Source organism: Jaculus jaculus, chromosome 6 (genome assembly GCF_020740685.1).
Source record: "Jaculus jaculus isolate mJacJac1 chromosome 6, mJacJac1.mat.Y.cur, whole genome shotgun sequence".
Lineage (NCBI taxonomy): Eukaryota > Metazoa > Chordata > Mammalia > Rodentia > Dipodidae > Jaculus > Jaculus jaculus.
Window position 1 is genome coordinate 53,455,166 of NC_059107.1, and position 21,780 is coordinate 53,476,945.

Sequence of the window (21,780 nt, forward strand, 5' to 3'; positions counted from 1 at the left end):
TGGAATCAACCCAGATGCCCAATATTGGATGGATGGATAACAAGATGAGACATATCTACATGATGGAATTCTACTCAGCAGTTAGAAAAAATGACACAATAAAATTTGTAGAAAAATGGTTGAACATGGAACATATTATACTCAGCAAACTCTCCCAACCACAGAAAGAAAATGGCCACATGGTCTCACTCATCTGTGGCTCCTAAGTTGGATCATCCCAAGATGCAAACATATCTAATACTCATCTTGAGGAATGGACACTAGGAAGTGTAGAACTTGAGGAGAGGGTAAAGGTTGGGGAGGACACAAATCCAAACCCAAATGGAACTGGTATCATAAAATCCTATATCCTGGAAAACAGACTAAAGGTTGAACCCTCCTCAGGATCTTAGAGGGAACACCTGAATCAAAGACCCCTGGAGAAGGTGAGGTGAAGCCTAACCTTAATTTTCTCCCATTTCTCTCTTTGTTTTTCTTTCTTTTTAATATTTTCTTTTTTCTTTTCCCTTGGTGCTGGCCTATAACTCCCAGTACAAGGATGTGGTTAACACCCACAATGAGTTGTTGATCAGAGACACCTACAAGGTTTCCCAAAAGGAGATAGAATTCTGTCAGAGCACTTGATTGTCAACCAGAGGTTAATGGTAAAAACATACTGCTGAAGAAACCATATGCTGTTGGTATGGAACATGGTGAATCCTGTCTGGAATCTGGAAGAGAGTCAGTCCCCAGAAAGCCCATCTAGTGTTGGAAGGCACTACATGAGATACTGAGGAAAATGGCCAGCATCTGTCCAAGAAATTCAGAGTCTAAGATACTCAGAAGCAAACAACCTGATGTGATGGTCACACAAGTGCAATCATGGTACAAAGCTATGATGGGGATTGGCAAATAGATCCACTCAATGGAAAGTAGCCCATATCTGGAACTGGGAAACAAGCCAGAGTAATATCCAGATAACAAGTTTACTCTCCAATATCAATATCTCACCAATCTTGGGATACAAGAGAACTTACACTCATTAACTTCTCTGGAAACTAGCAATGGTTTTCCCATTTAACATTCTCTGTTGGAGAATCTGCTTCTCTTTTTCAAATAGAAGCAGGACCTGAGAAGAGAAATGGCCCATCACACTTAACCAGGAACCCAGCTGAAACCATAGAGTAATTGGGGAAGTGACCAAGAGTGCTGCTTTCTCAGTGAACCTGATATTGGTACAAGGGTGAAGGAGATAGACACTGAGGAAACCCAACTCCTACCAAATCAGAGATCCAGCACCCAAAGCCCAAATAATACTTAATGAGGAAAAACTCAAGGATTTTCCATTGAGATAAAGAACAAGACATGGGTGTCCACTCTCACCACTGCTCTTCAAACAGTAGTAGAAGTACTAGCCTAAGCAATAAGATATAAAGAAACAAAACAGATTTAAGTTGGAAAGGAAGAAGTTAAGTTAGACTTATTTGCAGACTACACGGTCCTATACATAAGTGACCCAAATGTCTCCATCTCAAAACGTCTAAAGGTGATTAATTGCTTCAGTAAAGTGGCAGGACACAAAATCAATGCACAAAAATTAGTAGAATTTCTACATGAGGAGGACAAATATACAGAGAAAGAAATCAGTAGGGCTGTCCAATTTTCGATAGCAACAAAAATTTAAATACCTTGAAATAAAACTAACCAAGAATGTGAAAGACATATAATGAAAACATAAAATACCTCAAGAAAGAAATCAAGGAGGACTTAAAAAGATGGAAAGAAAAGATGGAAAAGCCCCCCAAGTTCCTGGATAGGTAGAATTAATATTGTGAAAATGACAAGTCTACCAAAAGCAATATACAGATTTAATGCAATACCAATAAAAATACCAGCAACGTTCTTCACAGAGGTATAAAAAAATAAACTCAAAATTCATGTGGAATGGAAGCAGACCTCAGATGTCCAAACATATCCTTAGCAAAAGAGAGAAAGAAAGAGAAAAACAAACACCTCTGGAGGTATCACCATACCCAATGTAAAGTGATATTACAAAGCCATACTAACAAATAAAACACTGGCATGGTACTGGCATAAGAACAGAGACATAGACCAATGGAATGGAATTGAATACGCAGACCTTAGGTCAAGTAACTACAGCCACTATATCTTTCACAAAGGTGCCAATAATACAGACTGGAGAAAAGGAAACATTTTCAACAAATAGTATTGGACAAATTGGATAACCATATGTAGAAAACATAAAACTAGACCTATTCATTTCCCCATACACAGAAATAAAGTCCAAATGGATTAAAGACCACAACATAAGAGTGAAACTCTTCTCCTACTGGAAGAACAAATAGGAGGGACTCTTTAATATATATGAGTGGGAGTAAAATTCCTGAACAAAACCCCAATAGCCATAGACTAAACAAACACTCAAACAATGGGATCTTATGAAACTAAAAGGCTTTTGCACACACAAATATACCATAAGCAGAGACAATAGATTACACACTGACAGAAGCCTAATATCTAGAATCTACAAAGACCTCAAAAATCATAACTAAACAATTAAAAAAATACTCAAACAACCCACTCCAAAAATGGGGTTGAGAGCTGAATAGGGAGTTCTCAAAGAAAGACTTACAAATGGCTAATACACACTTAAGAAAATGTTCAACATCCCTAACCATTAGGAGAATGCAAATTAAAACACCCATGAGATCCCACCTTATTCCAGTAAAAATGGCAATCATTTAAAAATCTAACCATGACAAATGTTGATGAGAATGTGGGGAAAGAGGAGGCTTCATATAATGTGGGAATGCACAAATATTGTACAACCACTATGGAAATCAATTTGGAGATCTTAAAAATGATGAACATAGAGATACCAACAGACCCAGTTATTCTTTTACTGGACATTTACCTTAATTGCTCCATGCATCAATACAAAGACATTTGCTCAACCATGTTTACAGCTGTTTAATTCATTAGAGCTAAGAACTGGAATCAACCCATATGCTCACCATGGATGAATGGATAATGAAGTTGTGGTACATTTACACAATGGGATTCTACTTAGCAGTAAGAAAAAAATACAATGAAATTTGTAGAAAAATGGACAGACATGGAACAGATCATACTCAGCAAACTCACACAGAAAGACAAATACTACATGATGTCACTTATCTGTGGCTCCTAACCTGGATCTGCTGGAGTTGCTGTCATATCTGATAGGCAACTCAATGCCCAGGAAATAGGGATGAAAGGGTTTGGGCGGAGGGGAAGAGGTTGGAGAGAAAATCAAACACAAAATTAAACTCAAAATAAGCTGTTACCATAAAAACCTGTATCCTTGGAGATAGTCTGAAAGATATAACCCTCAAAAAGAGTAAGTGGAGAGGTCACCTGAAAAGTAGGGCTCTGATGAGGGTGGGATGAAGCCTAAGCTTAAAAGAAAAACAAAACAAAACAATTTATGTCTCTGACCTGAAACTCCCAGTACCAGAGATTGGTTGCTACCCACATTGAGCTATTGATCCAAAAGACTTAAGAGATCCCCAAATCAAGACAACTTTCTGTCAAGGGACTTGATTACTCATCTGAGGCAAAAGCTAAAACCCAGTTGCTGAAGGTGCCATATACTTCTGACACAGAGCACAGAGAGACATGGCTGAAACTTAGAAGAAAGCCAGTTCCAGAGAGTTAGCCTGTCTAGTGCCAGAAAGTACTACATGAGCTACTAGGGGAAAGTGGACAACAAAGGTCTGAGCAACCTGTGGTCAAAGCTACTCATAACCAATCATCCTGACACAATGTAAACACCTGTGCAATAGTGACACACAGATTCAGTGAGTAACCAATAGCTTTCTGATTGGCTAAGAGATCCACTCAGTGTAAAAGAACCCATATCTGGAATTAGAAACCAGATCAGAATCCCCATGAGAGAAAGATTATGTTCTCCAGTGTCAAACTGTCACTAGTCTTTGGCTAAAAGAGGGGTTACATACATCATGCTCTCTAAATGAAAATATGTATTTATTTATATTTATTTATTTGATGGAGAGAGAAAGAGAGAGAGAGAGAGAATATTAGGCATGCCAGGGCATCCAGCCACTGCAAATGAACTCCAGATGTGTGTGCCCCCCTTGTGTGTCTGGCTAAAGTGGGTCCTGAGAAATCGAACCTGGGTCCTTTGGCTTTGCAGGCAAATAAATGCCTTAACTGCTAAGCCATTCCTCCAGCCCTGTTCTCTAAATTAATAATTCTTATTCCATTTAAACTATGTTGACATCACTCTTCTTGGAGATTCTAAGTCTGTTCTCTTTTACATAAGGTATTGAGACTGGACAAGATAAACTACCTCTCACACTTTAGTCAAACCAGCTGAAATCACAGAAGAATTAGGAAGATAAGCAAGAGTGCTGCTTCCAAGGCTCAGGGTCCATTGTAGAAGAGGTGGCAGAAAGAATGTAAGAGCCAAAGGAAGGGTAGGACTCCTCCAGACACAAAAATTGCCTGGGTATCCATGACCTCATGGTGCCTGACAGTACCTACACAAGACCATCATAATGTGAGGAAAAGGTAATGACACCAAAATAAAGAGAGACTGGTTGAAAGGGGGAAGGGATATGATGGAGAGTGGAGTTTCAAAGGGGAAAGTGGGGAAGGGAGGGAATTACCATGGGATATTGTTTACAATCTTGGAAGTTGTCAATAAAAAATAAAAGAAAAAGGAAAAAGGGGGCTGGAGAGAAGGCTTAGTGGTTAAGTCATTTGCCTGCAAAGACAAAGGATCACAGTTGGATTCTAGAGGACCCATCTAAGCCAAATGTACAAGGGGGCGCCTGCGTCTGGAGTTCATTTGCAGTGGCTAGATGCCCTGGCATACCCATTCTCTTTCTCTCTCTCTCTCTCTCTCAAATAAATAAATAAAATATGTAATTAAAAAAAAAGAGTGCTGCTTTCATGCTTTTCCTGATAATCAGTGTCAGGGTGTAGGAGACAGGCACGGAGTATACTCAACAAGTACCAAAGCAGAGATCCAGATGCTCCTAAGATCTTGTCACTGAAGTAGACTTAAAACTTACCCACTGCAGCTCAGAAAATTTTTCAGAAGAGGTGGTGGAAAGATTGTAAGAGCCACAGATTGAGACATCATGCCCGGAGGCATTCCCTCCCCCCACAAAAAATAACTGACTATTGCTCCCACAACAACCCATAAACCACAATCCCATGGGGAATACCTGTAACCCCACTGAGTTCCCCAAATGGAATGGGAGCAGGGACAAGAGAAAAGAGGGTACTAACACATGATGTATCCATAGGAAACATGTTAATAATAGTAAATATTAAAAAAAAACAAATAGATAAATAAAGGCTTAAGGGTTTGAATGGAAAGATGCTTAGTGGTTAAGACAATTGCCTGAAAAGCCAAAGGACCCAGGTTAGATTTCCAAGCAACCACATAAAGCCAGTTGCTCAAGGTGGTGCATCTACCTGGAGGGCATTTGCAGTAGTTAGATGCTCTGACATGCCCATTCACTCTCTGTATCTCTCCCTCATAAATAAATAAATTAATTAATTTAAAAATAACTGAAGGGCACTTATACCCTCTAAGGTTCAAGGGACATTGCAGAGGAAGCAGAAAGAATAAAAGAGCCACAAGATAGGAAGGTGTACTCTCAGACATTGTCCCCCACTACCTCTGAATCCAGACTGACTGGTGCTCTCATGACTCCACAGTGATTACCAATATCCCAACTGAGAAGGGCCCTCAGAGGGATGGGAGTGGAGGAGAGGAGGCAACAAAGGGTGGCTCAGTGGAATTACAACCAATTTGCAGTATTTTAATATATTAAAGCTCCCAATATTTTTAACAGAGTAATCCCAACAAAATGAAGACTATAATTCAATGTCAATAATAATAAATAGTATTTTGAGTTTGTCCATACTAATTTTATGACTTATTTCCACCATTAGTAACCAACGAGTGTCTTGTTATATCTTCAGATATTTGTATTGTGTGTTGTTTCTAATACCTTTTTAGCTGTCATCCTAGCTGCTTCCTATTGTCATTAGACAAAAATGCCTTTTATAATTCCTATTATTTTAAATTTGTTCTGATATAGTTTATACAGCACAATCTGACCTTTTGTTGTTAATATGTTACATCTGAAGTTAAAAGTATGTGCATTATAAAGGAGAGAATTTGCACTATATATACCTATCATCTATCCACATCTATATATTTGGATGGATGTGAATTTACATAATTTCTTCTAATACTTCTACTTCTAATAGCCTCCTAAGACTGGAATTAGAGGTGTGTATCACATACCAAACCTGGATAGAGTATATGCTCATTGTCAAGTGAATTATGTTGACTGACAATGTTGGTCAAATCAATTATCTACTTCCAAATATTTTGACTGCTTGAACATTTAGTTATTAAAAGGCAAAGGTGTTGGGCTGAAGAGATGGTTCAGCCCTTAAAAATGCTTGCTTGTTAACCCTGACAGTCCAGGTTTGACTCCCCACATCCACATGATGCCAGATGTATAAGGCGGTACATCCATTTGCAGTTGTTTACAGTGGCAAGAAGCCCTAGATTGATCATACTTATTCTCTCTCTAACTCTCTTTGTGTCTGTCTTTTCAGTCTGTCTCACTCTGTCTTATATAAATAAATAATAAATAAATACAATATTTTCAGAAAAAGAGGTGTTGAAATATGTGTGTGGAATAGATCCATTATTTACAATGGTTGAGATTATATTTTTCATTTAAAAAGTTTGCTATAGCAAAATTTATTAATTGAAAATATACCAACTATTTTGAATTTTAATATTTTCAGGGCTAATGATATACTGTGTGATGGTCTCATATGCTGGACAGTGCCATGAAAGTATAGACACTAGTCAGGCACACCACACAGTTCTGAGGATATGTAACTAATAGTGTATAAAGTGCTGTTTGCTAATGATGATGCCTGGTTAGTTAGATGTAGTATAAACATCATGATTAATCATATTACCAACGACATAGTACATGTATCAGGAGCAGCCTATTGTAAGTGAAAGTGTGCCATTACAGTGGTTGGGATGTCTATATTCATTGTGGGTCTGCAGATTAATGCCCATGTTTATGTTCTGTTACAGGACTACATAAGTGTGGTTTGGTTTTGTTGGAAAATTGAGCACTATTTAAAATTTCATTATGCATGATTGTTGAACAGGCATGTAGTGTATTTTGGTCATATTCACTTCCCATGACTTTTCTTTGCCATCTACTGCCTCCTCCAGAACCTTGTCTCTTTCTCAAATAGGCCTATTTGTACTTGATGCCTCTTTGGAGGGTGTACACTGGGGTAAATTAAGGATATTTTTATGTGTGAGAATTAGAGACTTTTACATTTCTAATGTCATTTTGCATTTTGATTATGTCCTGTTTTCTAAAATATGCCTAGCTTAAATATATCAGGGCTATTCTAGTGTCATTTACACCAACGTTTGATGGTTTGTGCTCCTTATCCCTATATTTACTTTTATTGATTATGTGTCTATTTAAGATATTGTATGGTAGTGCCTTCTTTAAAAACCTCACACTAATGGCATTTTTCTTATATTCCATTTATTGTATGAACAGAATGCAAAAGTATGAATGTAAAAATTTTATTGTTTATTTTTGCTATGTGAGATATTAGACCACAGAATCGAGAGACAGGCCTGAAATGATAGTATGGAAGACAGCAGGAGAGGAAAAGATCTGCATGAGGGGTCGGGTGTCATGTGAGGGGAGGACTGTCTTCCAGGGTGAATCTTCACAACTTGGATTCTAGATCATGATGACCTACATAGGAAGCTCAAGTTGCAGGATCCACACTAGTTCTTAAACTTGCAGACATAGGGCAGCAGCATGTCACAGGGGTAGTCCCTCCACTTCATGTATCCTGGAAATGCAGGAAAGGAGAATTAAGAAGGCAGTTGTATCTAAAGTGTCCAGTGAAGCAGTCTTGTCTAGACTATAAACCCTCTTCCTCCTCTTTACCTGGATGCTAATCCTGGGATAAGATGCAAAAGAGAACATGGGGGAAAAAAATCAATGTAGATTGCATTCCCTAGATCAGGAAGATAGCAAAAGGATAGTCCTGTACAGAGATGAGGAGTTGAGGAAAGTTGGGTAGATGTGTTCTGTATCTTACCTGATTTTGCTGTCAAACTTGCACAGTAACCACGGTCTATGGCAGTGAAGGGATTCCTTTCCCAGTTAACATACTTCAGCTTATTATTGTTACTCCACTGCCAAGCATCTCCATGGGATTCATAACCCTAAAGCAGGAGGCAATGACCACTGAAGATTTGCTGGGTCCCTTAGCTGGACTTGCTGATATCCATATCCAGCCGCATGAAATTATATCTGCTCATCCACATGCTTTCTAGAGATTCTATCACTTGAAAGATCAACCATAACATCTTTCATCTGATACCAAATCCAACACAGTTCTCACAAGCTTTTTAAAAATTAATCAAATAATATATTCCTTGTTGAACTAAGTATGTTGTGAATTTTTAATTAAAACCTCAGGCTCAATTGTCCTAGTGGAAAAATCTGGCTTTCAGAATCATAGATACTAGTGATCTAACTTTCATAGGATAAAAATTCAAGGATTCATTTGGGGATGTTGTAAAAGTTAAAAGCACATGTATTTTATTTGAAGAGTGGGACAAACTCAAGCTAGGGTTCTTAACTTGCCCTTGACACTAAGTTGCACAGAGCATCTGAGCTGTATTTACTCTTTGAATTCTTAGTCTAGAGGAACAGGGTGTGGCTGTTATGTGAAAAGCCACTTCAGAGGTAATGGAGAGGAGATGATAGAATCTCACCAGTATGGGGTCATGTAGACCAATCCAGACATATAGGTAGTTGTGCACACGGCTCTTCAGGAAGGAGGACACATAGGAATTCTCCTCTGCACTGAGCACAGACACTAGGTGTCCTGAGGGCCAATTTTCACAGGACAGCTGTGTGAAGAAAGATACAATGAGAGAGACTGAGATCTCAGTAGATTAAGACGTGGAAGTTGTAGGTGAAAGTGTAATGGTATAGGATAGGATGTTCAGTCTCTCATAGAGCCATGGAAATTAGAGGCCATTCCCTGACCTGTGTCTCACATGTGCTTCTCACTCTTGTCTTCAACATTGACTTTCAGAACTCACCTCTGCCTCATGCCAGGATTTTTGTGTGGTATACAAGGCATAGCAATGAGTAGCCCATAACTGAGAACCTTGGGGACATCTTATGAGTGGATATGTAGTTCCTTTTGTACTTCACCTGGGAGGACAGATAGTCAAAAGAGATGGGATGAAATGCAGAACATATTTTATACTTGTGTTCAATTTATGGAATATTTGGGAGCCATCTACGTCTAAATCCTTACTATCCCTCAAGTTTCAACAAACTTTAGAAATCTTGCTTATTTTAAAAAGTACTCTGTGGGATCACTTCCTTTCACTTGACCTCTCTTGATGTTTCTATTAGTGAAACTCTCATCAGTCTAATCTGACAATTCTTTCTAGTGCACCTTCCATACATTTCTCCTTCCAGGCATTGCATAACTGACTTTCACTGTGTGATGATTAAATCCACCAATATAATCAGATATTTATGACAACATGAAAACCCCTCCCATACCTCTGATTATCTGTTACAATTCTACCTCCATTTCTAGTGGCCAGGAGAAAGGGAGAATAACAGAGGTATTGTAGACAATTTCTCTGCATGAAAATCTTCTCACCATTACCACATGAAGCATGCATGAGTCTTTCTCTCTTGTCTTCTGGCTCTGAACATTCACAGGCAATCCTGGTATAGAAGCAGAAAATTCTTACCTTGCACCTGAGACAGAAGCATTAGGCAAGAGAGCAACATCAAGGACAGGACAGTTGAGGCCACGGGAGGCAGCATCTTGTCTGGCAGTGAGAGATAGTCAGATTTCCTAAGGGTTAAGTACTGACAGAGAACACTGAGAAGTATTGCCCCTTGCCATCCATCTCTGTATCCTTGCATGATAAAGTAGTATTGCCCTCCATCCCTCTGTGTTCTAGAATGAAATGGGGAATCTACATTATTTTTTTCTCTGAGAGCAACCATGGAAGCTTTTGCTCTTCTCAAAGTTCCATGTTCTGTGAGATCAGGACCTTCCTACACCTTCTCATGTAATGTGACGGATAAACACCTGTCATGGATCAGGTCATCTTTATCCCCAATTTACTGTTTTGAAGAGAATCTGGGATGGTTCATCAGAACAGCCAAAGCTGAGTTTTTATAAAACTATCTGAGGAAGGGGCAATGACATGAATCACTGGGTGCCCATGTAGTTCAGAACTATGGATAGTAACTGGCAAGAATTTATGGAGATTTCCAGAGACAGTACAAGACTATTCCAGGTCATGACTTGAGACTTCTCACATGTTGTCTCTCTCCATTTATCAGAAGTACTCTGTCCTCTCATGGGGGTGAAGTTTCAACGTTCCCTATCTTCCCTCAGATATCCTGTTCTGGGTAACTTCATAGAGGGACAGTTGATTTCTAGTATATATAATGCAGCTACTTAATTTTGAAAGAATTATGGTGTTGTTATATTAAGGAATATGACAGCACACATCAGCTCAACTGGTAACAAGGTCCTCACAAATGTATGACACATACTTTTTAAATTATTTTACTATTTTTATATGTGAGAAAAAGTATATGTGTGGTGTGTGTGGTGTGTGTGTGTGTGTGTGTGTGTGTGTGTGTGTGTGTGTGTGTCTATAGAGTTGTGCCAGGGCCACCTGCCTCTGAAAATGAGCTCCAGATGCATGCAGCATTTTGTGCATCTGGTTTTACTTGGATACTGGGGAATCAAATCCAGGCATCTGACTTTGCAAGCAAATACCCTTAACATCTGAGTTGTCTTTCTAGCCTCCATATTCTCTTCTAATTTGTCTTATTGAATTATTTTAACAATTATTTTGCTTTTCTTTTTCAGGTGGACACAAGACCTGAGGAGCAAATCAGCCCATCACACCTCATCAGGATGCCAGCTGAAATCATAGAGTAATTTGAGAAATGAGCAAGAGTGCTGTTTTCTTGGTGAACCTGATATCAGCTCAAGGGTGGAGGAGATAGACACAGAGAAAGCTCAATTCCTACCAAACAAGAGATCCCAAAGACAGAGTCTTGCAAGATCTCATCACTGAAGTAGACCTAAGAGGAATACAGCATGGCTCTGAGAAATTCATGGAAGAGGGGACAGAAAGATTGTTAGAGTCACCAGTTGGGACATTATGCACAGAGACATTGCCTTTGCCCTATAACTGATTCCCACAATGCAGGGCACACAATCCCCAATGAGGAGGGTCCCTTAGGAGTGGGCAGGGCAGGGAAGAGGCTAACTGTGGTACCAACATGTGCTATTCACTCACTGAGTATGTGTATAACTAATAAAGGAAAAAAATAAAAATAAATTTAATTTTTTTAAAAAAAGAATTAAGTACAAGTTTTATTTGTTCCAAGGGGGCACACACATCTGGAGCCCGTTTGCAGTGGCTGGAAGCCCTGGAGCGCCCATTCTCTCTCTCTCTCTCTCTCTCTCTCTCTCTCTCTCTCTCTCTCTCTCTGCCTGCCTTTCTCTCTCTCTCTCTCAAATAAATAAATAAAAATAAAAACAAAAGAAAAATACTGGTGTTCATCATAAATAAGTTCAAATAAAAACAAGTTAAATCAAAAGAAAGAAGTCTTATTTACATCTTAGCTATTAAACTTTGCAGAAGAAATGAATGAAATTTGAAATCATTCTGTGAATCAATATTCTTCTCAGGATTTAAATAACAAGCCTGGATATACCTCATTTCTTAGACCTTTGTGTGTGTAGACTGAGAAACAGTGCCTCAGTTCAGGGAAATCAAGAGCTCTCACCTAGGAAAAACCAAATAGGGATACAATTGGATAAGGAGTGGATGTGAGGTAATTATTTCTGTTATTTAGGACAGGTTTGTTAAAGAGTAATGTAACAAAGAGAATGTCAGGAAGAAGGACAAATTGAGAAATAGCATAGGATAGATATTTACCCAGTCTAACTCTAGAACATATATGTGAAATTCCTGAACAAATGAAATTACTGTTACATCTTAAGAATAAAGGAAAAAAGAATTAACTCCGTGAATGTAAAGAGCTTCTTAGGAGTAAACTATATATATATATTTGGCCAAGAATGCACACACACATATAGTCATCTAAAAAAATTAAATTAGTAATATTTGTTTTCATTAATATGACTGAGAAGCCAGGCGTATTGGCACATGCCATTAATCTTAGTGCTTGGGAGATTGAGATAGGATGATTGCTGTGACCTTGAGCCCAGCCTGACACTACTTAGTGAATTCCAGGTCAGCATGGGCTTGAGCAAGACCTTACCTCAAAAAGTTAAAAAAAAAAACAATAACTGAGGAAAATTTCTAATTAAAAGTTGCAGATATGACTTTTTCTAAAAATTAACTTTATTTATGTAAGAGATGGAGATAGGGAGACAAACAGAAAGAGAGTGAATATTGGTGCACCAGGGCCTATAGCTACTGATGAACTCCAGATGCATGTTCCACTTTGTGTATCATATGGCTTTATGTGAGTATGGGAAAATTGAACCTGGACTGTTAGGCTTTGTAAGCAAGTGCCTTTAACTCCTGAGCCATCTCTACAGCCCCAGATGGAAATATCTTTAATGTGATTGAGCTTCCAAAGACTTAAAATTAAAATTCTGGATACATTCCTATGAGCTAGAAAACAAATCTGTTCAACACTCATGATTCTACTCAACACATTGCCAAAAGTACACCTTGCAAAGAACAATTTAAACAATCAAAACAGAGTGAAGTTGATTTTATTCATAATATGTATGTGTTCTCCATGGACAAGTATTGAAAAACCTCCAGAGTAATTGTTATACTTAATGGGATTTTTTCTTTTTTAAAATATATTTTTTAAAATATTTTATTGACAACTTCCATAATTGTAAACAATATTCCATAGTAATTCTCTCCCTCCCCCCACCTTCCAATTTGAAACTCCTCTCTTCATCATATCCCCTCCCAATTAGTCTCTCTTTTATTTTGATGTCATGACCTTTTCTTCCTATTATGATGGTCTTGTGTAGGTAGTGTCAGGCACTGTGAGGTCATGGATATCCAGGTCATTTTGTGTCTGGAGGAGCATGTTATAAGGAGTCCTCCCCTTCCTTTGGCTCTTTCATTCTTTCTGCAACCTCTTCTGCAATGGACCCTGAGCCATGGAAGGTGTGATTGAGATATTTCAATGTTCAGCACTCCTCTGCCACTTCTTCTCAGCACCATGGTGCCTTCTAAGTCATTCCAAGGTCACTGTCATCTGAAAAAATAAGGTTCTCTAGCCAAAAGTGAGGGTAACATTAACATATGGGTATTAATGTTAAGAGAAGTGCTTACTTGGCTGTTTGGTGAACATAGTATATACATTTAGCCATATAGCAGCAGACATTATACCCCTAGTGCTCATGACTACCCCTGTTGCAGGTTTTCAGGATTTTAAAAATAATATATTGCAGGAATCAGTGCAAAGTCAAAGGAGTATATTCTAGAATATTGTACTTTATATAATAATATTTTGCAAAGTTCAGATTGCGAAGTACCACACCAATATATCAAATACACCAATATATCAAATAGATATGTGTGTGTACAATGTATGTGATGAAATGTTATTAGTGAGGATGATAAACATAAAAATTGAGATAAGGAGATAAATGGAGTGAAGACAAGAAGCTTCTAATTATTAGTTGATTTGTTGGATATATATGTATAATTGTTGCAGTCAGGTTCACATTGCTGGTAGAAATCACCCAACCAAGAGCAGCTTGTGGGGAAAAGAGGTTTATTTTGGCTTACAGGCTTAAGGGGAAGCTCCACTATGGCAGGGGAAACTATGGCATGAGTAGAGGGTGGACATTCCCCACCCCACCCCTGCCAGCATAAGGAAGACAATAGCAACAGGGGAGTGTGCCAAACACTGGCTTACTCGGGTCCTGGGAAGTGCAACCTGGGTACTTTAGCTTTACAGGTGAGTGCCTTAAATGTTAAGCCCTCCCTCCAGCCCTATTTCTTCTGTTTCTGTAGGGTTAAATTTACCTCTTTCATTTTAACCTAAACTGATGGCTTGTGGGTGTTTGACAACGATATTGATCATTTTCCATCTTCTTTTATGATGGGTTCCATGTTCTTTTTATGAAATGAATATATAATTCCTTTTGTGTTGAGAACTAGTGGCATTAACATTCTCTAAGTGCTTTATAAGGTACATACATTTTAGAATTGTTTTCATTTGTGTACTAAAAGTATGACCTAGTCACATTTAGCTATGTTTTAATTAATTCTGAGGTGCATGTTTAAGCAGTCTATTTAGAGCCCAAAGTTGAATGCATGTATTTTGTTTATTTGCTCATAAATTATTTACTTTTTAGGTTGTTTTAGCTAGGTTTTTCTTAAGGTCACTTGTTTGATATTTCTTTTGCTTTATTTTGATGTTTTAATGGGTAGGAAGGCAAATTATTTTTGCTTCCATGGGCAGTAAATTAGCTCCAATCATTTAGAGAGTCATTTTATTACTGGTCCATGGTGACCCTCCCTGTCTTTAGTATGTATCCCCTAATTCTAGCCTCTTTTGTACATGTTGCCCTGTGCTACCAATGCCCCACACACTTTAATAAATACTTTTTCCCAGCCTACCAAACCCCATTTGGTTGTCTGCAAATCAGACCTACATGTACTATATATACTGTAGATAGTTCTTTCAGTAATTATGTATTATATTGCTTTATTTTAAAATATGTTTAGGAAAATGGTCATTTGTACTACAGGGATTCCCATCATTTGGACTCTGTCATTTGTATCCCTTCTTTGATGTGACCAAAAGCCTATGTACATTTTCTACATCCAAGGAACTTGGTAGATAGTCCAATAGTAGAGTACCTCAAACTTTATACACATTTATATATTAAATAAGCATGTAGAAATATTGTTGTTCATGTGCTGTTATTTTATTTTTATTTTTTTTAGTTTTTCAAGATAGGGTCTTACTCCAGCCCAGGCTGACTTGGAGTTCACTATGGAATCTCAGGGTGGCCTCGAATTCACAGCAATCCTCCTACCTCTGCCTCCCGAGTGCTGGGACTAAAGGCGTGCACCACCACACCTGGCTCAATGTGCTGTTTTAATACATAAACTTAAACATTAAAATTTAGGGATGGGAGATGGCTCAGTAAGTAAAGGCACTTGCTTGCAAGGCATGCCAATCTGGCTTAGATTCCCCAGTATCCATGTAAAATGACATGCACAAAGGGCCATAGGAAGATGGAGTGCCTTTGCAGTGCAAAGGGCTCTGGCGTGCTTATTCTCTTACTCTTTCTCCCTTCAAATATATTAAAAAGAAATATTTAAACAACTGGAAATATACAAATATTTTGTGCCTGGCATTGTGTTACATACTTTTAATCCCAGCACTCTGGAGGCTAAGATAAGAGGATCATTGTGTGTTCCAGGGCAGTCTGAGATTACATAGTGAATTCAAGGTTATCCTGAACTACATACAGCAAGACCCTACCTCAAAAAAAAAAAAAAATTGCAGTCAAAGTGCCCTTGATATTCATGTCCTTATAGTGGCTGACACTCCCTACACAAGACCTTCATAATGCAAAGAAAAACATGATAATATCAAAGTAGAGAAAGGACTATTTGTAAAGGAAAAGGGGTTCCGTGGAGGTGGTATTTGGGAAGAGGGAAGGGGAGTGATGGAAGTTGATTATGCTTATTTTATATTGTGTATATTTATAGAAGTCATAAATAAAAACTTAAAAATTACTTCTAACACTACCAATATGCCGTAAATAAAGCAAAGTTTGTTAGCCCATATTGTGAGAAAAAAAAGTGTACCAAAATATTTGATTTCAAGTTACTTTTCTTAAAGATAACCATAGATCTTTAATGAGAAGCCTTCCATTTTGTCATAGAGAATATTAAATGATATGTTTGTAAGTGATAAGACTTACTAATGATAAATATCCTCATGGTTAATCTAGTTAAAAGTACATTACATTCAAAATGGTATTACTTGATCATAGGAATTTATGTGGTTTGAAGGACACAGTTGGGTTATTATGGATTAATCTGGATTAATCGGTGCTAAAATTAGGTGACTTCCCCACCATTTGCTTTGTCCTTTCATATAGTAATGTCAGCACAAGATATGGAACAATTATAAATCTTTACTGTAATTAAGAAAGTCACATCTAGAGGGCTGTGCAGGACCCATGAAAGGACAAGTATGAGGAAGTACTCTGAGATAGTGAGATGAAAGCTCAGGATTACAGTAAACTGAGGCAGTTTCTCAGTATTTAAAGACAGAGTAGAGAAAAAAGAAATCCCTTCAGCTCTGTTCTTTTAAAATTTGGGTAGAATATTGACTAAGAGGATAATTTCAAAATTAATCCATGATTTCTAAAAGTTAAAGGACCAAAATATAGACAAATTCCTTTGACTTAACTAATCCCTTTGAACTAATTTATGATGTTCACAATATTTTCTACTTATTAAGATTTCTTATAAGACAAAATATACTGAAATGTATACGTGTGCATTAGGAGTAAGTTCTCCAGGTTAATCGAAAGTACATTGTCAGCATTAGTTTCCCTTAATATTTCAAAGTCATCATAGTTTCAAAGTTCAGTAAAAGTACAATATATACCACAAGGCAGGCAGTTGGAATTCTATGAAGTTATCCGGAATATGATATTGGGATAGGGTAGGGATAGTTTAATCTTCATTGCCACCTTAGGAGGGAGTATGTTTCAGAAAAAGAAAATGTCAGGATTGGCCTGAAAGACTATAATGTTCTTACCCAAAATTACTTGAATCCATGTCAAGAACTACCTCTAACCCTGACCTAAACAGACATCCAGTGGTTAATTTAAGTGTCCTTTATACAAATTCTTTTATAAAAGCCCAGGGTTTACTACCCTGCTAATGTATTCTACTTAACTAAGAGTTGAAAGTGGGAGGCAAAACTGGTCAAAATCTCTGACAGAGGTTTCACCCCTCCAATTACAAGAGGAGGTGAAGGAAAGTCCTGCCTTCACAGAAAGCAGAGCTCTCACTCTGGGCAAGGGCTGCCCTAGAGCTCTCAGAGAAGAATAGAATATAGACTCCTCGTGCCATTCTAGAACACAGAAAAGAGGAACAGAGACAGTATCACTTTATCCTCCCAAAGCACAGAAAAGATTGAAAGGAGCCATTTCTTTACAGAAGTCCTTTCTCTTGTCACTTAAATCCCAGGGTATCTGACTGTTCCTGACCCAGCCAGGATGCTAAGTCCCATGGCCCAGACCACAGTGTCCTTGATGCTGCTCTGCTCCTTGATGGTCCCATCTCAAGAACAAGGTGAGATTTTTTTGTTTGTTTGTTTGTTTATAGACCTGAGTTCCCTGTGAGTGTTCAAAGCAAAGAAATAGAGGAAGACTCCTGAATTCCTCAAGTATCAATGGTGTGGAATATCTCCTACAGGCAGAAATGTGTGAAATGCCTCACACAAGCACACCAACCTCCTTTCCCTCTGGTTAATAGGAATAGGAGGTACATCACAAGCATGAGAGGATTTTCCATTTTGTCAGAAAGTACTAATTGATGTTGGTGGACTAACTAGTCAAAAAATGAAGGTCATTTAAGTAATACCAGGAAGGAGTGAAGAATGGGGGATGCACTGACAAAACTGTCAGGCAAGCCTGAGCAAATTCATTAATAATAGAAAAAAAAGCCAGAAAAGGTTAAATGAGAGGAAATGCTCCCCTCATAGGATGCCTATTTAAATATGAAAGATTTCTAAAATTTGTTGAAACATGAGAGGCAGTAATAATTTTGTATTTATTAAGAGAATGAGACTTACAAATACATTCCAAACTGTATCAGATGCAAAACCTGCTCATCATTTCACTCCATTCAACCCTTCTCTATCTCTCCTCCTGTGGTGAAGAGGAACAGAATGAACCATCCTTTCCACTCATCCGCTGTGCCAGGGTCTCTCAGGCTATGCCTTCAAGCTGCTATGCCCTGTATACCACACCAAAATCCTGGTATGAAGCAGAGGTAAGTTCTGACTGCTGGGGTTGAGGGCAACAAGGGATTGTACATGGTGGGCCCAGCACAGACATCAAATTACCTGGTTCTATGGCAATCAGTGAAAAGATCCTATTGTTTACAACATCCCACTGTCACCTAATCTGCCCTGCATTAATCAAATTCACTGTGTTTTCTCACACAGCTGGCCTGCCAGAAGTGGCCTTCCGGCCACCTTGTTTCTGTGCTCAACGGAGCTGAGGCTTTCTACATTTCCTCCTTGGTGAAGAGCAGTGGACAGCACTACAAATACATCTGGATTGGGCTCCATGACCCTTTAATTGTGTGACTTCACCTTTTTGTCTCTTTTATATCTCTAGTGGTTTTTCTGGCCCAAAACAATCCCTGCTACTTGAAATGAAGATACTAAAGAATGCATACATCTCAGATGATGGGTGCCATTTAGGGAACAGGGATCTCCTCATGGAAAGATTAGGAGCTAAACTTGTGGTCGTGCCTAGTTTTCAGATGAAGTTTATGTGCCTGGTGTCAACTTTATAACTGTCCCTAATGAATCCTGAGTCATCTGTTCTATGAGACTGAGGATGTTTATGATTCTAAGGGGATCTTAACTAAGATCTATATTTACCTTTACAGCATTAATAATATGATTGAAGTTTATATTACAAACTCACAACCTTCTTAGTTAATAAGAAACCTATTATCTGAGTGGCTGTAAAAGGCTTGTGATTACCACATGGGGTTTGGTGTCAGAAATGTTAGGGTTTCAATTTCCTAGATAAGGGAGCTGGGAAGCATATAACCCTATCGACACATATAATTACATGAGACTGCTTGTCATTATAAGCAGTTCCAACTAACGGATACAAGAAAGCTTCAGTGGACATTCTCATCCAATGCCTGTATCCTCTGTAGGGTCATGAATTGAGTGACAATGGTTGGATATGGAGCAGCAGTGACAAAGTGGATTATTTTAACTGGGAAAGGACTCCTTCCACTGTTCCTGAAGGTGGTTCCTGTGGTGGTCTGACAGCACAGTCAGGTATGATACAAGAGAATACCTCTATTTGTTCTTAATCACTTCTGATCTGTGCATGGACCTTTTCTTTTGCTATTCTTCAGAGCTAGGGAATGAAGTATGCATTGTTGTTCTCTCTTCTCCTTTGCCTTCCCTGGATTGGCATCCAGGTGGAGATGAGGGAGAGTCTTAAAGTCTACATCAGAATCTGAGATGCTCCTTCCTTGAGAACATCTAATCCAACTGTCTTCTCTGTTTTTGTTTTCTGTGTTACCAGGGTACCTAAAGTGGATCGACTTTCACTGTGACATGGAGTTACCCTACATTTGCAAGTTGAGGCACTGAGTGGGACCCTGCAGCACATGCTCACTACCTAGGTCATGGTGATTTAGAATGTGAAGATTGACCCTGGAAAACAGTTCTTCCCACACCACACCTGATCTCTCCTTCAGATCTCCTGTTCCTTCTTCCCCTCTGTCATTTCAGTCCCTTCCTTTGTTTTGTGGAATAAATTCTATGATCATAAAGTATAATTTAAATTTATATATACATGCTCTTATACTTTGTTCATGTAGTAAGTGGAATGCAAGAAAAGACATTATCAGGGCTGGAAAGATGGCTTTTGTTTTGCAGGCATTTGCCTGCAAAGCCAAAGGATCCAGGTATGACTCCTCAGTACCCATGTAAATCCAGATGGACAAGGTGGCATGTGCATCTGGTGTTTGTTTTCAGTGGCTAGAGGCCCTGGAGTGCCCATTATCTCTCTCTCTCTCCATATATGTGTGTGTGTGTGTGTGTGTGTGTGTGTGTGTGTACACATACATACATGCATATATATGTACATACATATATATGTATATGCATATATATACATATATATGCCTCTGTCATGTAACTAAATAAAATATTTAAAAATAAAAGAGATTATTAACGTTAGATTTTTTAAAAGATATTACTATGTGCCATCTGATATATAGTCAGTTTTCTGTAAATAGACATGTGGAAAAAAAAAAAAAAACAGGATCAAAAAAGAGAAAGCTTGGCATATTTAATTTAATTAACACTGGGCTTCACTTGTTAAATTTTGTCAAAGCATATTTCAGAAACTGCACCTTATGTTAAATTAAAAGGACCACTAGAGTATGCAAAGATGTTCGATTTCCATACCTGAAAACACCCATACATTCAGTTTATAGCATCCAAAGATTGCATCCAGGAGAAATGCATTTATTACAGAAGAAGGCAATGTTCAACAGGAGGTGGTGGAGTGAAATAGAAGAAATACACTATGCATATATAAAAGTTATCCATAAATAAATTTTAAATTGTGCTCAATTTTTCAGCCAACAGATTAACACACAACAAATGTTCACTTTACAAAGTACTATATGATTCAGTAATTTGTAGAACTACAATGAACGCAGAAAACCCCACCATTATAAGGGTACATTTTCACAAGTATATAGATGTATTTTAAGATGCTTACTAGAAATTACTAGAAATGGGTTTATAATGTATTTAACTTACTTCAGCTTTTAATTTTAATAAAAAGTACTTGTTTACAAAATTCAATTCTTTTAAAATTAATTATTTTACAGACTCAAATAAAAGGTTGAATCTTTAGATCTTTTTATGTAGATGACATCCTTCTCTATGTCCCCACAGAAAAGCCTTTTCAAGAGAGTAGAAAAGTATTTCTCAACTTTCCAGAAGATAAATTTTCAGTTTACTGCTTATATATGCCAAAACAACTGGAAATATTTGGTGGTGTTTTTGTCAGAGGAAACTAGGGAATTACATGATAGAAAACAAAACCATGGGCTGGAGAGATGGCTTAGCGGTTAAGTGCTTGCCTGTGAGGCCTAAGGACCTCGTTTCCAGGCTTGATTCCCCAGGACTCATGTTAGCCAGATACACAAGGGGGTGCATGCGTCTGGAGTCTGTTTGCAGTGGCTGGAGACCCTGGCGCACCCATTCTCTCTCTCTCTCTCTCTCTCTCTCTCTCTCTCTCTCTCTCTCTCTCTCTCTGTGTGTGTCTCTTTCTTTCTCTGTCACACTCAAATAAATAAATAAAAATGAACAAAAAATAATAAAAACACATAAAACCCATTCTCTCCTATCCATTCTTTAAGACCCTCAAATGACACAAGGGGTTCTGTGAAAGTCACCAGTGTCTTCTGGTTGTAATGGTGTATGCAAGTAGGGAATTTATGAAGAGGCAGAAGTATCAGAGTTTGGATCCAGTTTGCCTCCAAGCAACAATGACAGTAGTTTTCTTAATTCCAGAGGTTACTAAATTGATGATACATCAGACCTGTTATATTCTGTAGTAAGTTTATGGCAGACAATTGCCTTCTAAGATAACAGGCTGTCTTTAGAAGGAAACTGCTATTAAGATAAGAACAGTTTCCTCCCTACATCCAGTTCACCTTCCTCCCAGAAGGAGAAGGAAACACAGACCATTGCTGTAAAGAAACAAATTCTCATAGTTATGCAGCCTGAGAAGATTTTAAAAGGACACCTTTAAAAAAATCCTCAGAATAGATTCTGTTTTATAGATGGAAGCTCCTTTATAGAA

The 21,780-nt window shown here is 38.1% G+C and overlaps 1 protein-coding gene across 1 annotated transcript; it reads right to left on the reverse strand.

Annotated features, from left to right (window-relative positions):
* Positions 1 to 7,870: 7,870 nt before the first annotated feature.
* LOC101618012 (regenerating islet-derived protein 3-beta-like) lies at positions 7,871 to 9,953 on the reverse strand. The gene is made up of 4 exons (XM_045152193.1): positions 9,878 to 9,953; positions 8,873 to 8,985; positions 8,191 to 8,317; positions 7,871 to 7,938 (listed from the first exon to the last, which is right to left on the reverse strand). Exons 1-4 carry the CDS (start codon positions 9,951 to 9,953, stop codon positions 7,871 to 7,873), a joined length of 384 nt encoding a protein of 127 aa, XP_045008128.1.
* Positions 9,954 to 21,780: the final 11,827 nt, after the last annotated feature.

What these genes read in the sequence shown, in the direction of transcription:
- LOC101618012 (XM_045152193.1), bottom strand. Translation starts at nt 9,953, where the DNA reads ATGCTGCCTCCCGTGGCCTCAACTGTCCTGTCCTTGATGTTGCTCTCT. An exon ending in GCTTCTGTCTCAGGTGCAAG is followed by an intron (nt 8,986 to 9,877) that starts GTAAGAATTTTC and finishes ATTGGCCCTCAG; the next exon opens with GACACCTAGTGTCTGTGCTC. An exon ending in GTCTACATGACCCCATACTG is followed by an intron (nt 8,318 to 8,872) that starts GTGAGATTCTAT and finishes CTCCTGCTTTAG; the next exon opens with GGTTATGAATCCCATGGAGA.